This window comes from Phascolarctos cinereus, unplaced genomic scaffold, assembly GCF_003287225.1.
Source record: "Phascolarctos cinereus isolate Bilbo 61053 unplaced genomic scaffold, phaCin_HiC Scaffold_2;HRSCAF=192, whole genome shotgun sequence".
Lineage (NCBI taxonomy): Eukaryota > Metazoa > Chordata > Mammalia > Diprotodontia > Phascolarctidae > Phascolarctos > Phascolarctos cinereus.
The window spans coordinates 141,154,928-141,178,082 of NW_027555625.1; the positions used below are offsets into that span (position 1 = coordinate 141,154,928).

Here is a 23,155-nt window from a genome sequence, read left to right on the forward strand (position 1 = left end):
CTCTGGGGTGGTGCGGGGCGGGGGGAGGGGAGGAGGAACTTGAGGAATCGGGCGGCGCGTTGGAGCAGCCACCGGGCGGCGGGGGCGCGCGGGGCGGAGGGGAAGTTGCGGCTCTGGGGAAGGCTTTTGGGAACGACGAGCGGGGGAGGAGGGGCGCGCGCCACGAGGGGTGGCGCGCGTGCGCGCTGAACTGGGACGGGTCGCGAGAAGCTGCCGCTGGCACTGTTGCCGCGGCCGCTGCTTGGGACTTGGGGCCGCTGGCCGCTGCGGCTTGAAAAAAAGGGGGTCGCGCGGAACGGGATTCGGTCAGGCGAACGCGAGCCGGGAGCCGGGGGGCTTACTCTGCCTCCTCGGGCCTAAGCCGCCCTGAAGAGCCCGAGACGGGGAAGAGCGGGCCGGCCGGCCCTGGGGGAAGCGGAGACCTTTGGGGAAGGAGGCGGCGGCCCAGGGCCTGGCCGCCGCCCGGAACGAGGAGGAGGAGGGAGAGGAGGGGACCATGTCCTCGAGGGCCCGCGACAAACTCTCTACCACCGACCGCGTCATCAAAGGTACCGGCCCAGCACCCAGGGAACGGCCTCCGGGCTCTGCGGCTGGCGAGGGCGAGGGAAAGGGCAGAGCCGGGGGGTCTTCTGGGCCGAAGCGGGGAGTCCCGAGCTGCTGCTCCGATTCGGAGGGCCCCGGCAGGCGGCGGCCGGCTGTGGGGCTAGCACGGAGGGTCCTTGGTCGGCTGGGCATCTGGGAGCCCAACGCCCGTCGTGCTTGGGAATGTGCCTGTGCCGGCTGATCCGATCTCCCGGGGATGGGGTGTGGATTTCCTCTCTCGTCTTGTCTCCAGGACGAAGGATCTCACTGATTCCTCTGGGGGTACGAAGTGATTCTCAGGTCTGACCCCACCCCCTCTCCTCCTTTTCTACTTTGGGATTTGCTTTTATTCTTCTGCTTTTTCGACCTCTTGGCCCTTTTTCTGAGTTCCTCCCGATATATCCCCCCTAGTTACCTTCTAGTAACTCCTTGCTTGAAAATTGAGTCTCAAAATAACAAGTCATCCCAACTGTCTAGTTTCTTTCCATTTGTCGCCCCCTCATCCTAAGTCTGGTGCATTTCTGCATTAAAGTCCTCCTGAAACATGGTGAAATAAGCCTTCAAAGAAATCGCTTTAAGGGATTTACTTATTTCCTAAAAAGATGCTTTAGTCAAAGCCCGAGAGCGATATTTTTCGATCTAGATGTTCATTTTAGGAAGATTAGCTATTAACTGAGTTAGTATAGGGTTTGTGCTTTGTTAAACTAGCAAGATCTGTCAAACAAGTATTCTCTTTAGTATGTCTTTTATTCAGACTTCATGTCACACCCTTTGCTGGCGTTCCTGTGTAACAGAACTTAGTTTCAAAACACTAATGTGTGCCTGCATAATCCTGAGAACAGACCTTCACTTTGATTTGGAGGGATTGGTTAGAGGAAGAGATTCAAACTTTTCTTTTCATTTTGGTGTTAGAAAAAGAAAGGAATAAATAGTGACGGATGTCAGGAGTGAGAAGGGTCTCTAAGGTCCCTTCTACGTTCCCCAGTTTTGAGGGAAAAAAAAACTGAACACTTGTTTTTTGTTTATAAGAGACCAGCTTTATGACGTTGTTGATTGAATATGTGTTTAATAAATATTCTAGTTCAAGTGGAGATTAAGTGGTGGTACAGTGGAGTACTGGCTCTGAGTTAAGATGACAATCTGAGGTTCAAATCCCACATGTAACAATACTGTGTAACCTTGTGCAAATTACTTAACCTCCCTGACCCCAGTGTCTTCCCCTGTAAAATGAGAGGCTTGGACTACATGGCTTCCGAGGTCCTTTTCAGCCCTAAGTCTATTATCTAATGATGGTTATCTGGCACCATCAGGGTATGAGGTATTTATATTTTACAAATAATTTGAACTTACTCTTTTTAGTACTGAAACTTAAAAATTAAACCATTGTGATTGTAAAGATTTCTAAAAATCTATCATATTCTTCCCTGTCTTAAGGTAAACTGAGCATAGCGTATTATTTTTTGATGACTCGGAATCATAATTGTGAATAAGTCATTGTGTTGGACCTTTAAAATCGTTTGTTATAAGTAGGGGTGTGAAACTTGAATTGAGTGGAGGAAGTAGCCATACAAATCACTGATTATTCAAAAGTACCCAAGTAAAATAGTACAAAGAACACTGGACTCTTGATGGGGATTTGAGTTTGAGTTCTGGCCCTGCCATTGATTTGCTGAAAATGCCTTTGAGCAAAGGATTTCACTTTTCTGTTTTTGTGTGAGTGTGTGTGTGTGTGTGTGTCGTTAAATTGTGGATAATAATACCTAGTCAGTCTTCCTCACAGATTTAATGTTAAAATCAAATGGCAGTAAATGTGAAAGGCTTAAAACACTACCTAAGTACAACGTAGTTCAGTAATGAGATGGTGATAATGATAAATTTAGATCATTCTTGGAGTCTTAGGTGATAGGAGCCACTGACCATGGAATTTTGCTCAGAAAGTTTAATAAGCATTGTGAAAATTGAAGAGGCCGTGTGATATAGTGAATGGAGTGCTGTTTTAAGCCAGAAAGTCCTCCCTCTGATGCACACTGCTTGTATGACCCTAGGCAAATCATTTATCATCTCATTATGAGGTGATCACCTGCATTGGTAAAGAAAATGTCCTTATCCAGAAGTATCCTATACCAGTGAAATCACAGGTCCGGTCTCTTTTTGTCTTTGACATTACAGTGCGCACCAGAATTAAAATAGTCAGTTTTTTAAAAATGTACATAGCTTATCCAGAACAAGCAGCTGCTTTTTTTTTTTAAGCTAGGCAATGGGGTTAAGTGACTTGCCCAGGGTCATACAACTAGTAAGTGTTATGTGTCTGAGACATTTGAACTCAGGTCCTCCTGAATCCAGGGCCGGTGCTCTAGCCACTGCGCCACCTCGCTGCCCCAACAAGCAGCTTTACAGAGACTAATACAGCTATTTTTTCTAGTTTTGTGGCTTCTTAGTTTTTCTGTTGACCATGTTGATATGAATATAACAAATGTACTAATATAGAATGTTTATCATTTAACAAGTTGATTGAATTTTTATAATATAATGTATTCAATTCACTCCAATATTTGTTGAATGCATACTTTGTGCAGTTGTGGGTTCTGGTTTGACATTTTGGTTCCTGGTACTAACTTCCTCCCAATGTGTGGAAGGCTTTTGTAACATGAAAAACGATAGATATCAAGGTAGTGTGGTCCAGTGGAAAGAGTACTGACTCTTGAGTCATAGGATCTGAGTTCACGTTCTGCTTTGATATTTAATTATGTGGGCAAGTCATTTTACCTCCCTGGGCCTCAGTTTCCACATCCATAAAATAGGAAGATTGGGCTAGATGACTTCTGAGGTCACTTCTAGCTCTTAGATCCTATTATGTAAAAGTGATCTGCTTAAAAAAAATCTTTTCTTTAATTTATTGTAATGATTCAGATTCATTATGTCACTGCTTCTGATACCTAGGTTGAAGAACTAGAGACCCAAATGCTTGAATCCGCATGGATGATTCATTTTCAACTTAATTGATGAAATTCTGAACTGTGTATTTTATTTGGTTTAGGAATGTTGCTTTTCTTTGACAGAATTTTTTTAAAAGTATTTATAACTTCAGATTGAATCATTTCTAGAAATAAGGAAGTTTGCTTTAGAAATATACACTCATATGTCTGTATATGATCTAAATCTATAGCTACATCTGTATAGATATAGATATAGATACGTATCACCCATATATCCATGTGGCATAGTGCAGAGGTGTCAGACTCAATGCCAGGTTGCAGACCACTGGACTACAAAACTATGGATGAGACTAGAAACAGATTAGGATGTACTTGAGAAATGTTTAATAAAATAAATAAATACAATGCAATGTAGATAATGGTAATTTGTGGTTTTCTGAGTCAGTGTGCAGCCTGCTAGTTCACAGGCTTAGTAGGTAGGGAGTTGCCCTGGAAGCCAAGAAGACTTGGATTCAAGTCCTGCCTCTGGTAGGTACTCTGTGTGTGACCCTTAGTATCTCACTTACCCTCTCAATGCTCTTAGAGCTCTCAAAGACTGTAAGTTTCAGAGAATATGGCAACCTGCATTGGAAGGAGTTGAATTACTCAGGAGTTCCATATACAGGTGAAATTACAGGTGCTGTCCCTACTGCTTTCCGTGTGTGTGTGTGTGTGTGTGTGTGTGTGTGTGTGTGTATACACACACATATACATACATACACACACACATACGTACATATACATACATATATGTACACATGCATCAGTTATAAAGAGTCTGTAAAAATTCATTTTCAAAGTAGGTACACCTTAGAAGTTAGACTTCTTGTTTTGTTGGAACAAAGCACTCTCATTCTGATGGAAGTAGTTATAATAGCTAGTTTTTATATAAAGCCTTAAGGCTTGCAAAGTATTTTACATATATTTTGATATTTGATCCTCATAACAACCCTGTGAGGTAGGTCCTATTATTACCCCATTTTCCAGGTGATGATAATAGAGACTGTCAGGATTTAAGTGATTTGCTCAGGGTTATACAACTAGATAAGTATCCAAAGCAGGATGTAAACTTGGACCTTTTTGACCCCAAAGCCAGTGCTTCATCCACTCTGTTGCCTAAATATATTGTGTAGAGAGTTACATGAGCTAAAGGCTATGAAGTACTGAACCATAGGAGATTACTTTCCCTGGATACATGTTATGAGTTCACTTTTTCTCTTAATGGTATCCTGATCCTCCAGTCACTCATGTTAGAAATCTCCATCATCCTCAGTTTCCTCCTGATTTCTAGTCAGTTGCCAAGTATTGTTGATTCTTCCTGTCATATAGCCAGTTTATCTTTCTCACTTAGACTATTGCAGTAGCTTCTCAATTGGTCCCCTGTACTCTGATCTTTCCTCTCTCCAGTCCATCTTCTACACAGTTACCAAGTGATTTTCCTAAAGCACAGATTGGACAGTGCCATTCCCTGTTGTCTCTAGAGTTCAATACAAATTTTTTTATTTGGCATTAACCCTTCATGTTCTGGTTCTAACTTACCTTTCAAGATATACTTCATGCTGCTTGTCTTCATTCCCTCACTTTACAATCTTGTCCAAATTGGTCTACTTATTTTTTTACTCGGCATCCCATCACCTGTCTCTGGATGTTTACACAGACTGACCCCTTGCCTGTTCTTCTTCCTCACCTTTACCTCTCAGAATGCTTAGCTTGTTTCAGAGCTCTGCTCAAGCATCACCACTTATAAGGTCTTTCCTGATCTCCATAAATATTAATACTCCCTGAATTACCTTGTCCTTATTTTGTATATATTTTGAATCTGTTTATATGTGTAATGCTATTTTCCTGAATAGAAGGTAAATTTCATGAGTAGGGACTGTTAGGTTTTCATCTTTGTTATCCTCATGTTTTGTATGGTGTCTTAAACATAGAAAACAATTAATAAATTATTTGACTTGTTGATTATGTTCATAGTTTTTATATTCATGGATTTTTTTAAACATTGCTGTCACTTTTCCATAACTCCTAAGTGGTCACTTCCTTCTAGCCCTTTAAAGACAACTCTCCCTTGTAACAAAGAAATGTAGTTTTTAATATTTTTAATCTTATTTTTCATGCCATCTTTTGCTTTTACAGCATCTTCATTTCCAAATATTTCATTCTTTCCCCTCCTGTCTGCTGAGCCATCCTTTGTAGCAAATATTTAAAAAGAAAGAAAGAAGAAGCAGGTCAGCAAAATGACCCATCACATCAGCTGTTTCTGAGAGTGTGTGCAGTAGTGCACATTTGTAATATACCACCTCTGCTAGGAAGAGAAAGAGGTATGTTTTTTAAATTCTTTTCTAAGACAGATTCTTGCCTGCTGTGAGACAGACTATGAAGTGCCTCTCATGTTACAATATCACTATCTCCCACAAGGTTAAACCTCAGGGGAGGATCTTGAACAGTATATCCCTTCCTCAAGAGACGTCTGCCCTGCTCCTGATACACTGACTGGACTTATTCCTCAGTGGTTATCATACTCCCCATCCAAGTGATTCTGAAACCCTGGTTGCTGATGTACTCTTATTCTCCATCCCCATCGCTAACTGTATTCTTACTTAATCCAGTCTGCTTGAATCCAAGCCCCTCAAGGTCCCCTTCCAGATCTGTGCATTCTTTTCACTGTGCATTTTGGAATTCCTGTGCCATCAGACTTTCTTTCATATTACATTTTTTCCTTCCTTACACTTTCTCACATTTCTGGCATATACCTAACTCCTTCTTGATGACACTGTTATCATCAACATTGCACCCCTCAAATGGTAGTGTTGCTCCCCATTGCTACTTCCAGACTTTCCTTCTGACACCATCACTCAAGAATATCTCCTTTTGAGGTCTCTGCCATCCAAATTCATCATCTGTTTCAGATCTTGATGACCATTATCTATGAATACTCTTTTCTCTCTCCCTAGCCCCACATTATTTTGAGAGTTCAGCACCTTGACTACAGTGTTTCTTTTCATTTTGATTTCTGCTCTCATACTAGGAGACTTTTTGGTGTTCGCTCAGTTACTCAACTTCCTAATTCCTCAATCTGCTGATTATCATGCATAGCAATACATAGAGATAATCATACCCTTGATCTTGCCATCACCCACAAGTTTTCCACAGAATTCATGAACTCTGAAATTCCTTTATCTTATTATAATCTATCATTCCATTTTTTCCCTTTGTCTTATGACCTCTAAACTTGTTCTTTTTTATGCTTTTATTTTACTTTTAAAAAAATTAACAAGCTTTTATTTTCTCTTCCTCTCACTATTCCCTCCACCATGACCTCCATTCACTCTACCCTCAGTTCTTTAGTCATCATGCTTGACTGTACTGGATACACTTTTCTCCTGTCCCTTTCTGTCCCTTTTGGTGAATCAGTTCAGTTCTGTTATTCTCTACTCTTGAATCCTTCCTCTTGTTGCATCTTGCTAAACCCCAATTTTTGATTACTTTCACTGTCAGTCTCCTTCCTTCTTATTCATGTGCTATTTAATGGTAGTGGAGAAAATCTCAAAATCTTACTGATTAGGTCTATTATGAATTTAATCTAAACTGGACCTTCATTGCTACATGGCCTTTTATTCCTCCTGATCCCTCCCAGAGTACAGCCCTTGTTAACCACAAATTTTTTTAAAGAGGAAGAAGAAAGGGAAAAATGTGGCCAAATAGATCAACACATCAAAAAAATCTGTTGTCAAATGTACTGTTCCACATTCCTAGATTCTCCCACCTCTGCAGAACAGCAGAGAGAAGTGTTTATATCTTTTCTTTGAAGCCGAGGTTATTCCTTACTCTTAACAATATCTAAAGAAGTTTAAAAAGCCTGTTAGATGTCATCTGGAGTATTGTGTTCATTTCTGGCCGCTATGAGGACATTTATAAGTGGAAATTTAATTAAAACAAATTTAGACTTGGTATCAGGAAGTGTTTCCTAATGAATAGAGCTGTTTTAAAGTGAAATGGGCTGCCTCAAGACTGATTCCACCTCCTTGGAGGCCTTCAAGCAAGAGACTGGATGACCACTTGCCAGGCATTTTTTAGCAGAGATTCTGTGTATATATGGGTTGGACTAGGTGGCTACTAAGATTCCTTCAAAGTCTTAAATTTTGTGATTCTCTGAAAGACTGTCATGGAGAGAGAGAAGGGAAGAGAGAGGGAGTTCTTTGATGTTTTTGTATTTCTAGTGCCTAGCACAATACATTGTACAGAGTAGGTGCTTAATAAATGATTGTTTTATTGGATCATATTGGGACATAACATGTAAGTAAATTCAGACATATATATGCAAGTAAACTCAAAGTATATTCAGAGTAAATGAAAGTGGAGAGAGTGCTAGTAATTGAGGTGTTAAGAAAGGCCTCCTATAGAAAGTGATAAAGCAGCTAGGTGGGGCAGTGCATAGAGTGCTGGGCCTGGAGTCAGGAAGACTCATCTTCCTGAGTTTAAATCCAGCCTCAGACACTTACTAGCTGGGTAAATCACTTAACCCTATTTACCTCAATCCTCATCTATAAAATGAGCTGGAGAAGGAAATGGCAAATCCCTCTAATATCTCTGTCAAGAAAACCCCAGATGGGGTCATGAAGAGTCGGACACAACTGAAACGACTAAACAACAAAGAAGGTGGCACTTGAGCTGTCCTTTAAAAGAACCTAGGGGTTCTATGAAGCAGTTGAGGAACTGCTACATCTACACGTGGGGAACCACCTGTGCAATGGCACCTAAGCTTTTGATGTGTATTGTTGTGTATAGTGTTGTGTCTAGAAAACATCTGGCAGGTCAGTTTGACTGTAATAGAGAACACATGAAGTGAAATAATATGAAATAAGCCTGGAGAGCTAGATGGGAACAAGACTGTGAAGGGCCTTAGATGTCAGACTGAGGAGTTTGTATTTTATCTTAGAGTCAGTGAGGAGCCTTTGAAGATATTTGTGAGGGGAAGAGGAGGTGTATGAGAAAGAGAAATGGAGAGGTTTGTGTTTTAGGAGTGTTTGGCATTTGATTGGAAAGATGTATGGGAGAGGTAAGACCAATTAGGACCGTTGTGGGGTCTGGAACTGGAGTAGAGGCTCTCTGTGTGTCAAGAAGTGAACAGTTAGCAGAGATATATAGAGTGTTGACAAGGAGTGGCAACTGATTGGATGTTGAGGTTAAGGGAAAAGGAGAAGTTAAGGACGACTCAAAGGTTACAAATGAAGATAACTGAAAGAATGATGCTATCCTTAACAAAAACAGGGAAGTTTGGGAAGAAAGGGAGTTGTTTTGGATATGTTGAGTTTTAGGTGTCTTTGGGACATGAATGTAGAGATTACTGACTCTTCAATGGACATAGAGAAATTCAGGAAAGATATTAGGACAGTCAGCAAGCATTTATTAAACTCTTATTCAGTAACCGTAATGAGCATTGGGGATACAAAGAAAGGCAAATGTGGTATCTGCTGTCAAGATGTCTACATTATAATTAGGGAAACAACAGGGTAAGTGAGAGGAAATCTGAAAGGAACAAGGAAAGTCTTCTTGCAGAATGTGGGATTCTAATTGAGATTTGAAGGAAGCCAGGAGGCAACATGAAGAATGAAAATTCCAGACAGGAACAGCAGCTAGTGAAAATGCATGAGGTTGGGAGATGGAGTATCTTACATGAGGAACAGCAAGGCTGCCAGTGTTGCTAGATTGCATATTACAAGGAGAGGAAATAAGATTGGAAAGGCAAGAAGGGGCCAGATTATGAGGGGCTTTAAAAGCCAAACAGAAGTTTTTATATTTGATCCTGAAGCCACTGTATTTTATTGAATAGAGAGAGGGTAACTTGGTCAGACCTGGACTTTAGGAAAATCATATTGGTAGCTGAATGGAGGATGGACTGGCACAGGAAGAGATTTGAGGCAAGACCAGTCTGTTGCAGTGTCCAGGTGTGAGGCAATAAAGGTCTGCACCAGGGTTTTGGCAGTGTTAGAGGAGAGACTGGAGCATATATGAAAAATTTTATAAAGGTAGAGTCAGCAAGATTTGGTGACATATTGGACATGAGGGGTGAGTAGTTGAAGGTGATACTTCTGTACTTATCCTGTGTACCTGGGAGAGTGGTGATCCCTTCAAAAATAACAGGGAAATTAAGGAGAGGAGAGAGTTTTGGGGGAGAGATATGTTCAGTTTTGCTTATGCTGAATTTAAAATGTCTTTGAGATGTCCAATTTATTGATATCTTTTGTCTTCACATCGCCAGGTTTCTCTCATATCTCTTCCATTATGAGAGGATTTTTTAAAAAAAGAAAGAAAAAGTGGAAGAGGAGGAAAAAAATGAACAAAACCAACAACATAACACCGTTCCTCATCTGTGGCTCTACCCTGCCCTCCCTCTGCCAAGGAGTGGGGGAGGTGTCTTCTCATAACTTTTCTTCAGGGATAAACCTATCCTTTGTAATTTTGCACTATTCATTTTCAATTGGTTTGTAGTTATTCCCTCCATTTACATTGCTGTAGTTAGTCCCATTCCTGGCTTTGCTCACTTCATCATGTCATGTAAGTCTGTTCATGCTTCTCTGTATTCACATACTCATTCTCTGTCATAGCACAGCAGTGTTTGATTGAATTTGAGCATCACAATTTGCCTGGCCATTCCCCAATTGATGGATATTTATTGTTTCCTGTTCTTTACTACCACAAAAGGTTCTGCTCTAAATATTTTGGAGCATATTGAATCCTTTTTTATCAATGACCTCTTTGGGGTATGTGCCTAGTACTGGGTCAAAGCATATAGACATTTTAGCTGCTTTGTTTTCGTGATTCCAAATTGTTTTCCAGAATAGTTGTACCAGTTCACAGTTCCACCAACAATCCATTCTCTTTCCTGTCTTTCTAAAATCCTCCCACATTATTATGACTGTTTGTCATCCTTGTTACTATCCAGGGTAAACCCATGATCCCAGTCACTCAGCTCACATCTAGGTATTCTCAATTCCTGAGTCTTTTCACCCCCTTGTCCCCACCCCATCCAGTCTGTTGCCAGGTCCTGTTGATTTTACTTTTGTATCATCTTTGTTATATTCCCTCTTTTCTATTTTGATATTGCCACCATCTTAGTGCAGACCATCATCACCTCCCTACCTGGACTATTGCAGTAGCCTGTCAGTTGGCCTCCCTGCCTCAAGTCTCTCCCTGTTCTAGTCCGTCCTTTGCTCAGCTGCCAAAATGATTTTCCTAAAGCACGGATCTGACCATGCTACCTACTATTCAATAAGCTGCAATGGCTCCATCATCTCTAGGATCAAATGTAAAATCCTATGGCATTTAAAGCCCTTCACAACTTGACCCCCTCCTACCTTTCCAATTTTCTTACACCTTACATACATGTACTTTTCAGTTCAGGGACACTGACCTCCTTGCTGTTCCTAGAACAAGGCATTCCATCTCCTAACTTCAGGCATTTTCATTGTCTGTTTGCCATGCCAGGAATGCTCTCTTTCTTCGTCTCCATCTTCTGGCCTCCTGACTTCTTTCAAGTCTCAGCTAAAATCCTGTCTTCTACAAGAAGCCTTTCCTGATCCCCCTTAATGTTAGTGTCTTTCCTCTGTTTATTAACTCCAATTTGTACACAGTTATTTTCATGTCATCTCTTCCATTAGACTGTGAGTTCCTTGGGAGCAGGGACTGTCTTTTACCTTTCTTTGTATCCCTTATACTTGACACAATGCTTGGCATATAGTAGGTGCTTAATAAATGCTTATTGACAGTTGTTGGCTTTGATTTACATTTCTTTTATTGTTAGTACTTTGGAGCATTCTTTCATATGATTCTTAATAGTTTGTAATTCTCTTGAGGACTGTTTGTTCATATTCTTTAATCACTTGCCAGTTGGAGAATGACTTTGGCCCTACATTTCTGTTAGTTGTCTATATATCTTGGATACCAAACCTTCATCTAAGAAATTTAATAAAAGACTTCTTTTCCATTCGACTGCCTCCCTTCTCATTCTGGATGCATTAACCTCATCTGCACAAAAGCCTTTCAATTGCATGTAATCAAAATTAATCCACTTTAATTGTTTCCATTGCTGGTCTGATTAAGAACTTATCTCCTACCACATTTTAAGAAGCTTAATAAATTTTTATTGACTGACTGACATGACCCCTAAGCAAGTCACTTAACTTCACACGCCTCTAGACAGCTCTCTAAGACTACCATTTGTTGATTTGCATTGATAGGTGTTTCCTTACTATACTATTAAATCATTGGCCTACACCAAAAAACTTTTGAGCATAAATATAGCCAAATATGCATATTTATGTTTATATAATGTTAGCAGTTTTGGACAAAAAAATTGTATGTTTTCCTTCAGTGTAAGAGTTTTGTATTGGTTTACCTTTTGGACTGCGTGTGTTTAATAATTTATCAGTGTAATGAGCTTTTAGTAGAGAGAAATGTTGGAAGTCTGGGTGGATCATCTTTCTCCTGGGTATATATAAGAGAATTCCCTGGAGAAGAAATAGCTATTTTCCTTAGTATTTTTGCACTGGTGGTAGTCTGCTGGCAGGCTAAACAAATTTTTTTTTAATATATAAGCTTTAAATCATAAGCATTATCCAAGAAGTGATTGAACAGATTTTTTCCTAATGTCACTCAGACATTTGGTACCAAAGTTGTTTCTTTTTCCCATAAAATATGTGCCACTTTTATCTAAAAGGATAAAAATTAAAAGGAATGCAGTTAAGAAAAACCTCCTAGGAAAAATATTATGAACATCTTTCCATTTGGTAGGAACAGAAATATGGTATTCAGAAAAAGCTTCGGGCTTATGAACTCATGACTTGAAGTAGATTTAAGGAACAATAAAGAAACAAAGGAACATTTGATATGAAAAATTCAAGATAGGTAGGGCTGATTATTTTAAACTTGAGGTTATTTCAAAGAATTGAATACTTTGCTGGTGATTTTTTAAAGGTAAAGAATAATGTCAGTGGATTTGCATTTTGATTCTACGTATGTAGGAATATAACTAGGAGACCCCCACCTGTTCAGGTATTGTTATTTGATCTCTTTTTTGGGCAATATCCTTTGCTGAAACACGTACATGTGTACATATGTACGGGTGTATAGGACTAGGTAAATAATGTGTGTGTGTGTGTGTGTAACAGATGACAAAGCATGAACAGAAGTTGTGGAGCTTTCTTTCTTTGATTCCTCTTCTGTTCTTACAGGAGTTTGACACTATTATTTATTCTATTTTTTATATTAAATTTATATTTTTAATATTAAATTTTAATATCTAATTTTTAGCACTTTCGTACTTTTACTTAAGAAAACTGTTTTAAAGATTAGATTTGAAAGTTTCAATCCTGCCTGCTTTCATCTGCTTAAAGCACACGTTTGTTCAGATGTATATGTGTATATTAGAATGGCTTGCTAGTGAACTTAGCTTTTGGTGCGAAATCTTTCAGTTACTCTTTGCATATTGCTGTTAAAGGATTTAAGCTTGGTAGCCAGGCTGTCTGGAAAAGAAGATCAGAAATTATATACAAAGTATATGCACCTGACCAAGAAAATATTTATCATTATTATTACTATCATTTTTAACATTTAATATTTTCCCCCATTAACGTGAAAAGGCAACTTTTAACATTTGTTTTTTAAAGTTTTGAGTTCCAAATTCTCTCTCTCCTTCCCCCTTCCCTTCATTGAGAAGGCAAGCCATTTGATATAGATTTTACATATCATCATCATCATCATCATCATCATTATCTTAACATTTATTGAATGTTTGCAGTGTGTGGTGTTCAGGGATTAAAAGTCTAAATTAGGTAAACACTAGAAGCTTAATATATACTTGAGGAAAAGCAGCCATGTACTAGGTCTTTGAGTGCCCATGATCACTTTGAGAGGTCATAGGATCATAAATTTGGAGATGTAAAGGATTTTTGAGGTCATCTAATACAGCCCTTTCATTTTACAGTGTACATTTTACAGGCCTAGAGAGGTTAAATGAGTCATCCAAAGTCACACAGCCAAAAAGTGATGCAGATTGACACTTACTAGCTGTGTGACCCTGGGCAAGTCACTTAATCCCAATTGCCTAAAAACAAACAAAAAGTGATACAGAATTTGAATTTAAGTCTTCTGACTGCAACACTGTCACTTTTTTTGCTATATTCAGTGAAGTAGGTTGTGACAAAGGGAAATTGTTTCAGATGTTAGGCCTTACTTGAAAGAAAACTTAAAAATTAAGGGAAGGTAACAGTGAAATCCTAAAGAATGAGTGGGTCAAAGAACTAACCGTAGAAACAATAGCTATGTAAAAGAAAATTAAAGTGATGAAACGACATCAGAATTTCTGGGATGCAGCTAAAGTTCTCCTTAGGGAAAAACATATCCTCATAATCTTATATTACCAAAATAGAAAAAGAGAAGGAATGAATGAATATGTGCATTTAAAAAAAAATTAGAAAGCCAACAGATAAACCTAAAATATGCACAAAAGGAGATTTTAAAAATTAAGGGGGAAAGATAAATTGGAAATAGAATTCTAGAAATGATAAAACTAAAAGCAGGTTCTTTGGGAAGACTAATAAAGTTGATGAACCCCTTAGCTAATCTGATTGAAAAGAAGAGAGCTTAAAATCAAATCAGTAAAATAGCAAATAAGCAAGATGAAATGACAGCAAAACCAGAAGAAATAAGAATGATCAGAACGCATTATGCACAGTTACGTGAACAAAACTGAGAATACAAAAGAAATAGAGGAATAACTTCAAAAATATAAATTACCCAAACTATGAGAAGACTAAATAAAAATCTTAACTCATTCTCAGAAAAGGAAATAGATCTAGTCATAAAGGAACTACCAAAGGAAAAAAACTCCTAGTCCTCATAGATTCAAAGGAGAATTCTGTCAAACTTTTAAAGAATAGTTGGTACCTGTACTTCCCAAATTATTCTCAAAAATTGAGAAAGAAAGCACTCTACCAGAATCTTTTATGAGACAAATATAGTCCTGCTATGTAGAGTAGAGAAAAATAAAACACAAGCAAAAAACTGTAGACCAATATCATTAGTGAACATTGACTCAAAAATTTTAAACAAAGTCCTGTCGGACTACAACAATTTATCTGAGAAATCATTCATTATGACTGTGGGAATTATACCAAGAAGGATGCTTCAAATATGGAAAAATCAATGCAATTAATCATATTAAAAACCAAAGCATCTAAAATTATGTGATCATTTTGATAAATGAAAAAAAAAAGCTTTTAACAAAGTACAACATCTTTTGTGCTAACCTTTTAAAAATGTTATGAAAAGCATCAATTTAAAACCAAAAGCAAGCATCGCATGCAATGGGAGTTTACTAGAAACTTTTCTAGTAAATACGAGAGTGAAGCAAGTTCCCCACTGTCTGCATTCATTTCTTCTCATTCTGGAAATACTGTCAATAGCAGTAAGAGAAGTTAAAGGCATGAAAATAGATGAAGAGAGGGTAAAACTATCCCTGTTTCCTGATGATATGATGGCTTACTTAGCAAATCCTAGGGAATCAGCAAAGATACTATTAGTTGAGTCAGCTAATAGCTTCAGAAAAATTGCAGGCTACCTTACCCCTATCAGATTGGCTAATATGACAAAAAAAAGGAAAATGAAAGATGTTGGAGAGGATGTGGGAAAATTGGGACACTGATGCACTGTTGATTGAGTTGTGAACTGATCCATTCTGGAGAGCAATTTGGAACTGTGCCTAAAGGGCAACCAAACTGTCATTACTAGGTCCATCCCAAAGAGAATATAAAAAAGGGAAAATGTATGCAAAAATATTTATAGCAACCCTTTTCATGGTGACAAAATATTGGAAATTGAGGGAATGCCCATCAGTTGGGCAATGGGTGAACAAACTGCTGTATGACAGTAATGGAATACTATTGTGCAATAAGAAATGAATAGGCAGATTTCAGAAGAACCTGGAAAGAATAGTATGAACTGATGCAAAGTGAAATGAGCTTGTGCACAGTATCAGCAACATTGTGTGATGATCAGCTATGATAGACTTAGCTCTTCTCAGCAATACATTGATCCAAGACAAGTAGAAAAGGAGTCATGAAGCAAAGTGTTGTCCACATCCAGATAAATAACTGATGGACTCTGAATATAGAACAAAGCATATTTTTTCACTTTATTCTTTTTTTCCTTTTGATCTGTTTCTTCTTTCACAACTGTGACTAATACGGAAATATGTTTTACATGATAGCACATGTATAACCTATATCAAATTGCCTACCATTTTAGGAAGAGAGGAGGGGAGAAAGCGAGGGAGAAGAATTTGGAACTCAAAATCTTGTAAAAATGAATGCTAAAAATTGTCTTGACATGTAATTGGGGGAAAAATAAAATATTAAAAAAGAAAAATTGCAGGCTATGAAATAAATCATCAAAACTCAACAGCATTTCTATATAATAAAAACAAAACACAGAAAATACAATAGAAATGGAAATTCCATTCCAGATAACTACGGGAATCAATATACCAAAGCAATTAAAAGACTTTTATAGATTAAATTACAAAGCATTCCTCAAAGAAATAAAGAACAACCTAGCTAGAAAAATGCTCAGTGCTACTGGCTAGGCTGTACCAATATAATAAAAGTGACAATACTACCAAAATTAGTTTACACTTTTAATGCTATATAAATCCAATTACCAAGAGGATGCAGTACTTTATAGAACTTGATGAAATAATAACACAGTTCATTTGGGGAAAAAAGGATCTATAATATCAAGAAAAATAAAAAGCAGAGATGAAAGAAGAAAAGCACTTCCAGACCCCAACTATATTATAAAGCAACAGTTACCAAATCCATCTGGTATTGATTTTTTTTAAAGAGTGATTAGTGGAACAGAGTAGACAAGGGAGAATCATAAATAATAGAACTCAGTAACCAAATATGGAAAATAAAAATTACCTAGGAAAAAATTCCTTATTTGATTTTTAAAAGAACTGCTGGGAAAATTGGAAAGCGTTCTGGCAAAAATTAGGCTTAGACCAGTACTTTGTACTGTATTCCACAGTGCATTCTAAATGGATTTGGCATTAATATTAAAGCTCATATTATTATAAAATTAGAAGAGAAACAGCTCATGTACCTCTCACAGCTGTGGGGAGGGAAGATGTATTCTTGGCCAAACAAGAGATAAAATAGATAAAATAGATAACATGGAATACTTGAAACTGAAAAGCATCTGCACAGAAAGAAGTAATGTAGAAGTGAAGAAGGGAAATGTTCAAATGGGGAAAAAAAATCTTGGTATAAAATTTCTTTGAAAAGAGTTTAGCATCCAGGATACATAAATAATAAATATATGTATGTGTGTATAGATAGATAAAAGGCCAAAAGTTATGGAAGTTTTCAAAAGAATTCCAAAGTATTCTCAACCACATGAAAGAATATGCTAAATCATTAATAACAGAAATGCAAATCAAAACATCCCTGAGATTTTACCTTACACTCTGCAGATTGGCAAAAATGGCAAAAACTGGCAATCAGTGTTGGAGGGGTTGTGGAATGATAGGCACGGTAATAATACATTTTTTGTGGAGCTGTGAAATGGTGCCATCATTCTGGAAAGTGATTTGTAATTATGCAGATACAGTGACTAAAATACCCATATCCTTTGAACCTGAAATTCCGTTACTGGACTTATACCCCAAGGAAGCCATTGAGAAGAAAATCCTTATGTACTCCAAAATATTTTAGCAGTACTTTTTGTGATAGCTAAGAATTAGAAATAAAGTTAGGCAGCTGCCCATCAATTAGGGAATGGCTAACCAAATTGTGGTACGTGAATGTAAGAAATGTGTGTGATGAAGGCAAAGAAACATGGAAAGATCTACATAAACTAATGCAGAGTGAACTAAGAATAGCTAAGAAAACAATAAGCACAACTACAGCAATGTGAGTGGAAAGAAAAACACACCAAAAAAAACCAAAGGAAATATAACAAAATTATAATGATCAAGCAGGACTCAGATGAAGAGATCTGAGAGGACATCCTCAGTCTTACCCCTCCATGGAAGTGGGAGGTCCATAGGTGGCACACATTGTGCATTTTTCAGATATTTTCAATGTATTAATTAGTTGTGCTGATTTTTCTTTCTCTTTAAAAAGAAATACTATTTGTCATATGGGATGGCTCTCTGGGTGGATTAGGAGAGGGATACTTGGGATAACTGTGAGGACATAAGAAAAATAAAATGGCAATAAAGATGCTTTTAAAAAGAGAGAGAGAAAGCTAAGGAAAAAGATATGCTTAGAAGTAAGTGTTAGAGAAAGAAGAATTGGAGAACTATTGGAAGGACCTGGAGTGGTTCTTTGGTTGTGAGAGTAACATTATTTTCGTTGAATCATCCCAATAGAATGAAAGTTCCTCCAGGATAGACACGGTTTCATTTTGGTTTTGTGTCCCTGGTGCTTAACACAGTGGTTTGTACACAAAATAATAAATACATAGTACTTACTAAATTGAATTATAGCTACATTGTGAATTGCCTGGAGAAAGGTGAGTGGGAATTTCAAATGTGGCAAGTGGGAAAAGCATGAATAAAAACTATAGTACAGGAAGTTAACTGAGGAAAGGATTTCTTGTCAGTGAGATCTGAATGGATGTTTGTTTTCCCTCTGTAGGCTACTTAGAGGTGGAGGGAAATCGGAAAAGGTAAAATTAATGATTTGAGAGTATTATGGTACATTGTATGTAATATTTAACAATTGACAGGTATTTTTAAATTGAAAGATAAAATAGCCCAGAAAATGAAATTCACATCAGTCAACTCATTTTAAGAGCTTACTTTAGACAAAGCCCTATGCAAGTGTCTGTGATGTATAAAAAGAAGTATAAGACCAGATTATTAATCTCAAGGCATTTATGTTATCTGTGGCATAAGCTTAATTTTCACATGGAATTATTTTATACATTAAAATATCTTTAGGTATTTGGATGGTGCTTTTCATAAAATAAATCATATGCATTGTGGACTTGGAATATTCTGTTATATTTGGATAGGATAGCTGTCTTTGTTAGGTTACGCTTCTATGCTTTTATTGTATTTTGAATAGAACTTATACTGTGTATTATATAATCTCCAAAAAGTAACAAGCTGTGGAACAACCTGTGACTAATACCATTTGGAAGAACAGAAAACAATACTGTAGCTATCTCTTGAATGTCTGCTTTGCCTTTTATATTAGTAACAGCTCTGTAAACAATCTTTAATGCTTCAACTAATAAGTGATCTTGAGAAGTAAGATTGACTGTTGCACATTTACTGCAACTCCATATTTATTTAAGGCTTGTTCTCTTTCAAATTTTTGAGTGAAATTCATGTGTAAAATCATGATTTCCTTTAAAAAAATTGTGTTGTCCTGGCTTTGTGAATTTTTTTTTAAAAAGGATTATTCTAATAAATGCCTGAAGTGATAAAATGGAAATACAGTTTATAACTATGACAATGGCAAAACCTGTTTGTGGAAGCTAAGACCAGATATAGGGATTTTGTGTTAATAGAGCATCAACAATAGTTATTGGGCATATAAATATACAAATAACTAAGGAATTTGGTGATAGTAATGAAAATCTAGTAGGGGTGAAGGAATAGATAGAACTAGATGGCTTCTGTTCTTTGGTGTTATAGAACTGATGGAGATAGCTGTTTCTTGGCAGTTGTAAATAGTGAATACTGAAATATTTTATGTATAATTATTTAAGTGTTTATAATGGAATTTTACTTTTTTAATTAAAAATATATCTTCTCTCCTTCTGCCCCTCTCTCACAATTGAGAGAAGAAAAAGAGAAAAACATCCCTTCTAACAAATATGTATGAAAAAGAAAATTGCTATATTAGCAATATCCGTGTGTGTGTGTGTATATTTTTCATTCTGAATCTTTGCAGAATCTTCCTTTCTTTGTCAAGAGTTAGCATGTTTTATCATTGGACCTCTGGAATCATGATTGGTCATTTCATTGATCAAAATTTCTTAAGTCTTTCAAAATTGTTAATTTTTACAGTGTTACCGTATAAATTATTCTTCTGTTGCTCACTTACTTCACTCTGCATCAGTTCATATAAGTCTTTCCAAGATTCTCTGAAACTTTTTTTTTTAAGGCAGAATAGTGTTTCATTACATTCATACACCATAATTTGTTCAGCCATTCCACAATTGATGGGCCCCGTTTAGTTTCCAGTTCTTTGTTACTACAAAAAAAAATACTGCTGTAAATATTTTTGTACATATAAAACCTTTTCTGTATGATATCAATGAGTCAAAAGGTATGCATAATTCAGTAACTTTTGGAATATGGTTCCAAATTGCTTTCTAGAATGGTTATGCCAATTCATAAACTCTGCTAATAATGCATTAATGTGCCTATTTCCCCAGAGCCTAACACTTCTTTTTTTTCTTTTTAATTCACCTTTGCCAATTTGATGGACTTGAGGTGGAACCTCAGAATTGCTTTAATTTTCATATCCCTGATTGTTAGTGATTTAGAGGATCTTTTCATGTGACTATTGATAGCTTGGATTTCTTCCTTAGAAAACTGCCAGTTCATATCTTTTGACAGTTTGTCATTTGGGAAATTGCTCTTATTCTCATAGATTTGAATAACCTCCTTAATACAGAGTATCTCAAAAGTTTTAGTGCAGTTTCGAGCTATTAAAGTTTAAAGTTAACCTACCACTTTTGGGACACCCTGTATATTTTGGAAATGAGACCCTTATCTGAGAAACTCTGCAAAGGTTTTTTTTCTGCTCATTTACCTGTTTCCTTAATAATTTTTGCTGCATTGGTTTTATTTATGCAAAATGTTTTAATTTTTTTTGCAATCAAAATTATCCATTTTAATTTGATACTCCTTAATTCCTCTTTAGTCACAAACTCTTCCCTTATCTGAACATCTGAGTGGTTATTTCTTTCTTGTTCCTTTAATTTGTTTATGTCATACAGGTGGGGAACCCAAGGCCACAGATTGCTCACTCCTGGTTTATTATTTCATCCTTTAAGTCTATGTCATATATAGGTGGAACCTATCTTGGGTATATGGTATGGTCTGTGCCTGGTTTTAAACTGAAATGTTTTTGTTTTCCCAACAGATTTTGTCTAATAGTGTGCTTTTGTCCCAGTAGCTGTGGTCTTTGGGTTTATCATACAGTAGGATACTGTGTTCATTTACTTTTGTGTGTTGTATACCAATTATTTCACTGATCACCTATTTCTTAACCAGTACCAAATTGTTTTGATGATTAGATAGCTGTATAATATAGTTGGAGATCTCGTTGTGTTAAGCCTCCTTCCCACTTTTGCTTGTTTCTCTTAATATCCTTGACTTTTTCTTCCTCTAGATGAATTTCATTATTTTCTGTAGTTCTCTAATATATTGGTAGTTTTATTGGTATGGCATTAAATAAGTAAACTGATTTAGGTAGCATTATCATTTTTATTATATTGATTTGACCTATCTGTAAGCAATTAATATTTTTTCAGTTATTTAGGGCTGTTGTTATTTCCATAAAGATTGTCTTGAAATTGTTGTCATATAGTTCTTTTGTTGTCTTGGTAGATTCCAATTATTTTATATATTCTATAGTTATTTTAAATTTAATTTTTCTCTTTTATTACTGTTTTTTTGTGGGGTAATATACACAAATGCTGATGATTTATGTGGACTTAATTCATATCCTATATATCCATCACTTTTCTGAAGTTACTAGCTCTTTAAATTGATTTTAATTGACATGAGAGTTATAAAAGTAAACTGTCATCTGTGAAATTATTTTTTGCAAATGATAAGATAATTTACTTAGTCATTTTAAGTGTTAAATTACTTGGGTATAATTGATGAAAAAGGTTTTAAAATTAATATATCAGATCATTGAAATAAAATTGTTTTCCTAATTCATTTTGCTTTAAGTTTGTTTTTTTTTTTATAGTGGCAAAGAATTAGAATTGAGGGGGTGCCCATCAATTGGACGAATTGTGATATAAGATTGTAATAAAATATTACTATGCTATAAAAAATGATGAGTAGGCAGGTTTCAGAAAAACATGGAAAGATTTATCTGAACTGATGCAGAGTGAAGTGTGCAGAACCAGGGGAACATTGTACACAGTAACAGCAAGACTGTACAATGATCAACAGTGAATGACTTAGCTATTCTCAGAAATACAGTGATCCAAGACAGTTCCAAAGGACTCATGATGAAAATTCTATCCATCTCCAGAGAAAGTGCTGATGGAGTCTGAGTGCAGATCGAAACATACTGTTTTTCATTTTCTGTATTTTTTTTTTGCATTCCCCCCCCCCCCCTTTGGGTCGGTGTCTTCTTTCACAGCATGACTTATATGGTAATGTGCTTTGTATGATTGAACATATGTAACCTATATCAAATTGGTTCCTGTCTCTGGGAGGGGAGAACTAAAATTTGGTACTAAAATTTTCTTAAATGAATTGTTAAAAATTGTCTTTACATGTAACTGGGGAAATATTATTCGTTTTGCTTTAAATAAAAGTGGAATGCTACTTTTAACAATATAGGTAAAGTAACCTTTACAATGCTTGGCTGATTTATGATTGTTCATAATTATAAACTGGTTTATACTTCAAGAGTATTATTAAGTCATCACATTGAAACAGGGAATTTGGTGCCTGACATAGAGGTGAAAAGCTAGGTTAAAATGAATAAAATCAATTTATTTAAAACCTTATCAGATGGATATAGACAGCTTGTGATATGGGTTTGTTATACTCTTTGGTTTTACTGTACAAACAAGTTACATATTTTCCGAAGATTGCTTTAAACTATAATGTCAGGGAGATACTGACTCAAGGTATGGAATGTAAAGTTTAGGGAACAACAAATAGACCATTTTGGTTAGATTGTAGAGTGTGTGAAATAAAGCAGTGTGAAACAAACCTGGAAAAGTAAACTGGAGCTAAATTGAGAAGGGCTTTGATTGCCTAAGTTTGTATTTTATCCTAGAAGTAGAAGGCAGCATTTTGGCACTGTTATGTGTGATGAACTGAAGAAGGGAGAGACTACAACCTGTTTGGAGGTTGTTAGTATAGTCCAGGCAAGAAATAAAAAGAGCATAGATTTGAGAGTTGGGGTAGTTAGAATGGACCAGACTTTTGACAATTGATTGGGTGTGATTGGGTGGAGGGAGTGAGAAGAAAGGAGTCCAAAGTCAAAAGAGGATGACAAAGGAGGATAGATGGTGCTGCTGCCTACAAAACTAATGGAATTTGAGAGCAGTCACCCTGGAGGGGAAGAAGAATTCATTTGGTACATTAGTAATTAGGAGAACATTTTGTGGGGCCACAAATGCTTTGGCATTTTGAAGATTCTTTTTTGTGTAGGTTTGTGCTTTAAGTACATGAAAAGCGTTTTTTAAAAGCATGCTAGAGTGGAAATAGACTGGACTTGGGAGTTAGGAGAAACCTAGGTTTCAGTATTAGCTTTGTTTGATGCAGGTTGTGTAACCATATGCAAATCTCTTAACCTCTCTGAGCTTCAGTTTATTCATTT

At 36.8% G+C, this 23,155-nt stretch overlaps 1 protein-coding gene across 6 annotated transcripts in view; it reads left to right on the top strand.

Moving 5' to 3' along the window:
• Positions 1-361: 361 nt before the first annotated feature.
• Positions 362-23,155, top strand: part of PPP3CC (protein phosphatase 3 catalytic subunit gamma) — a 104,107-nt gene continuing 81,313 nt past the window's right edge. For 5 of the 6 annotated variants that reach the window (XM_020975689.2, XM_020975691.2, XM_020975690.2 and 2 more), the window contains exon 1: positions 409-548. In XM_020975689.2, the coding sequence (XP_020831348.1) occupies positions 497-548 (52 nt within the window). In that variant the 5' untranslated portion in view covers positions 409-496. Of the gene's footprint in view, positions 549-23,155 lie in introns of all 6 variants that reach the window. The other variant, XM_020975694.2, reaches the window with a different exon arrangement.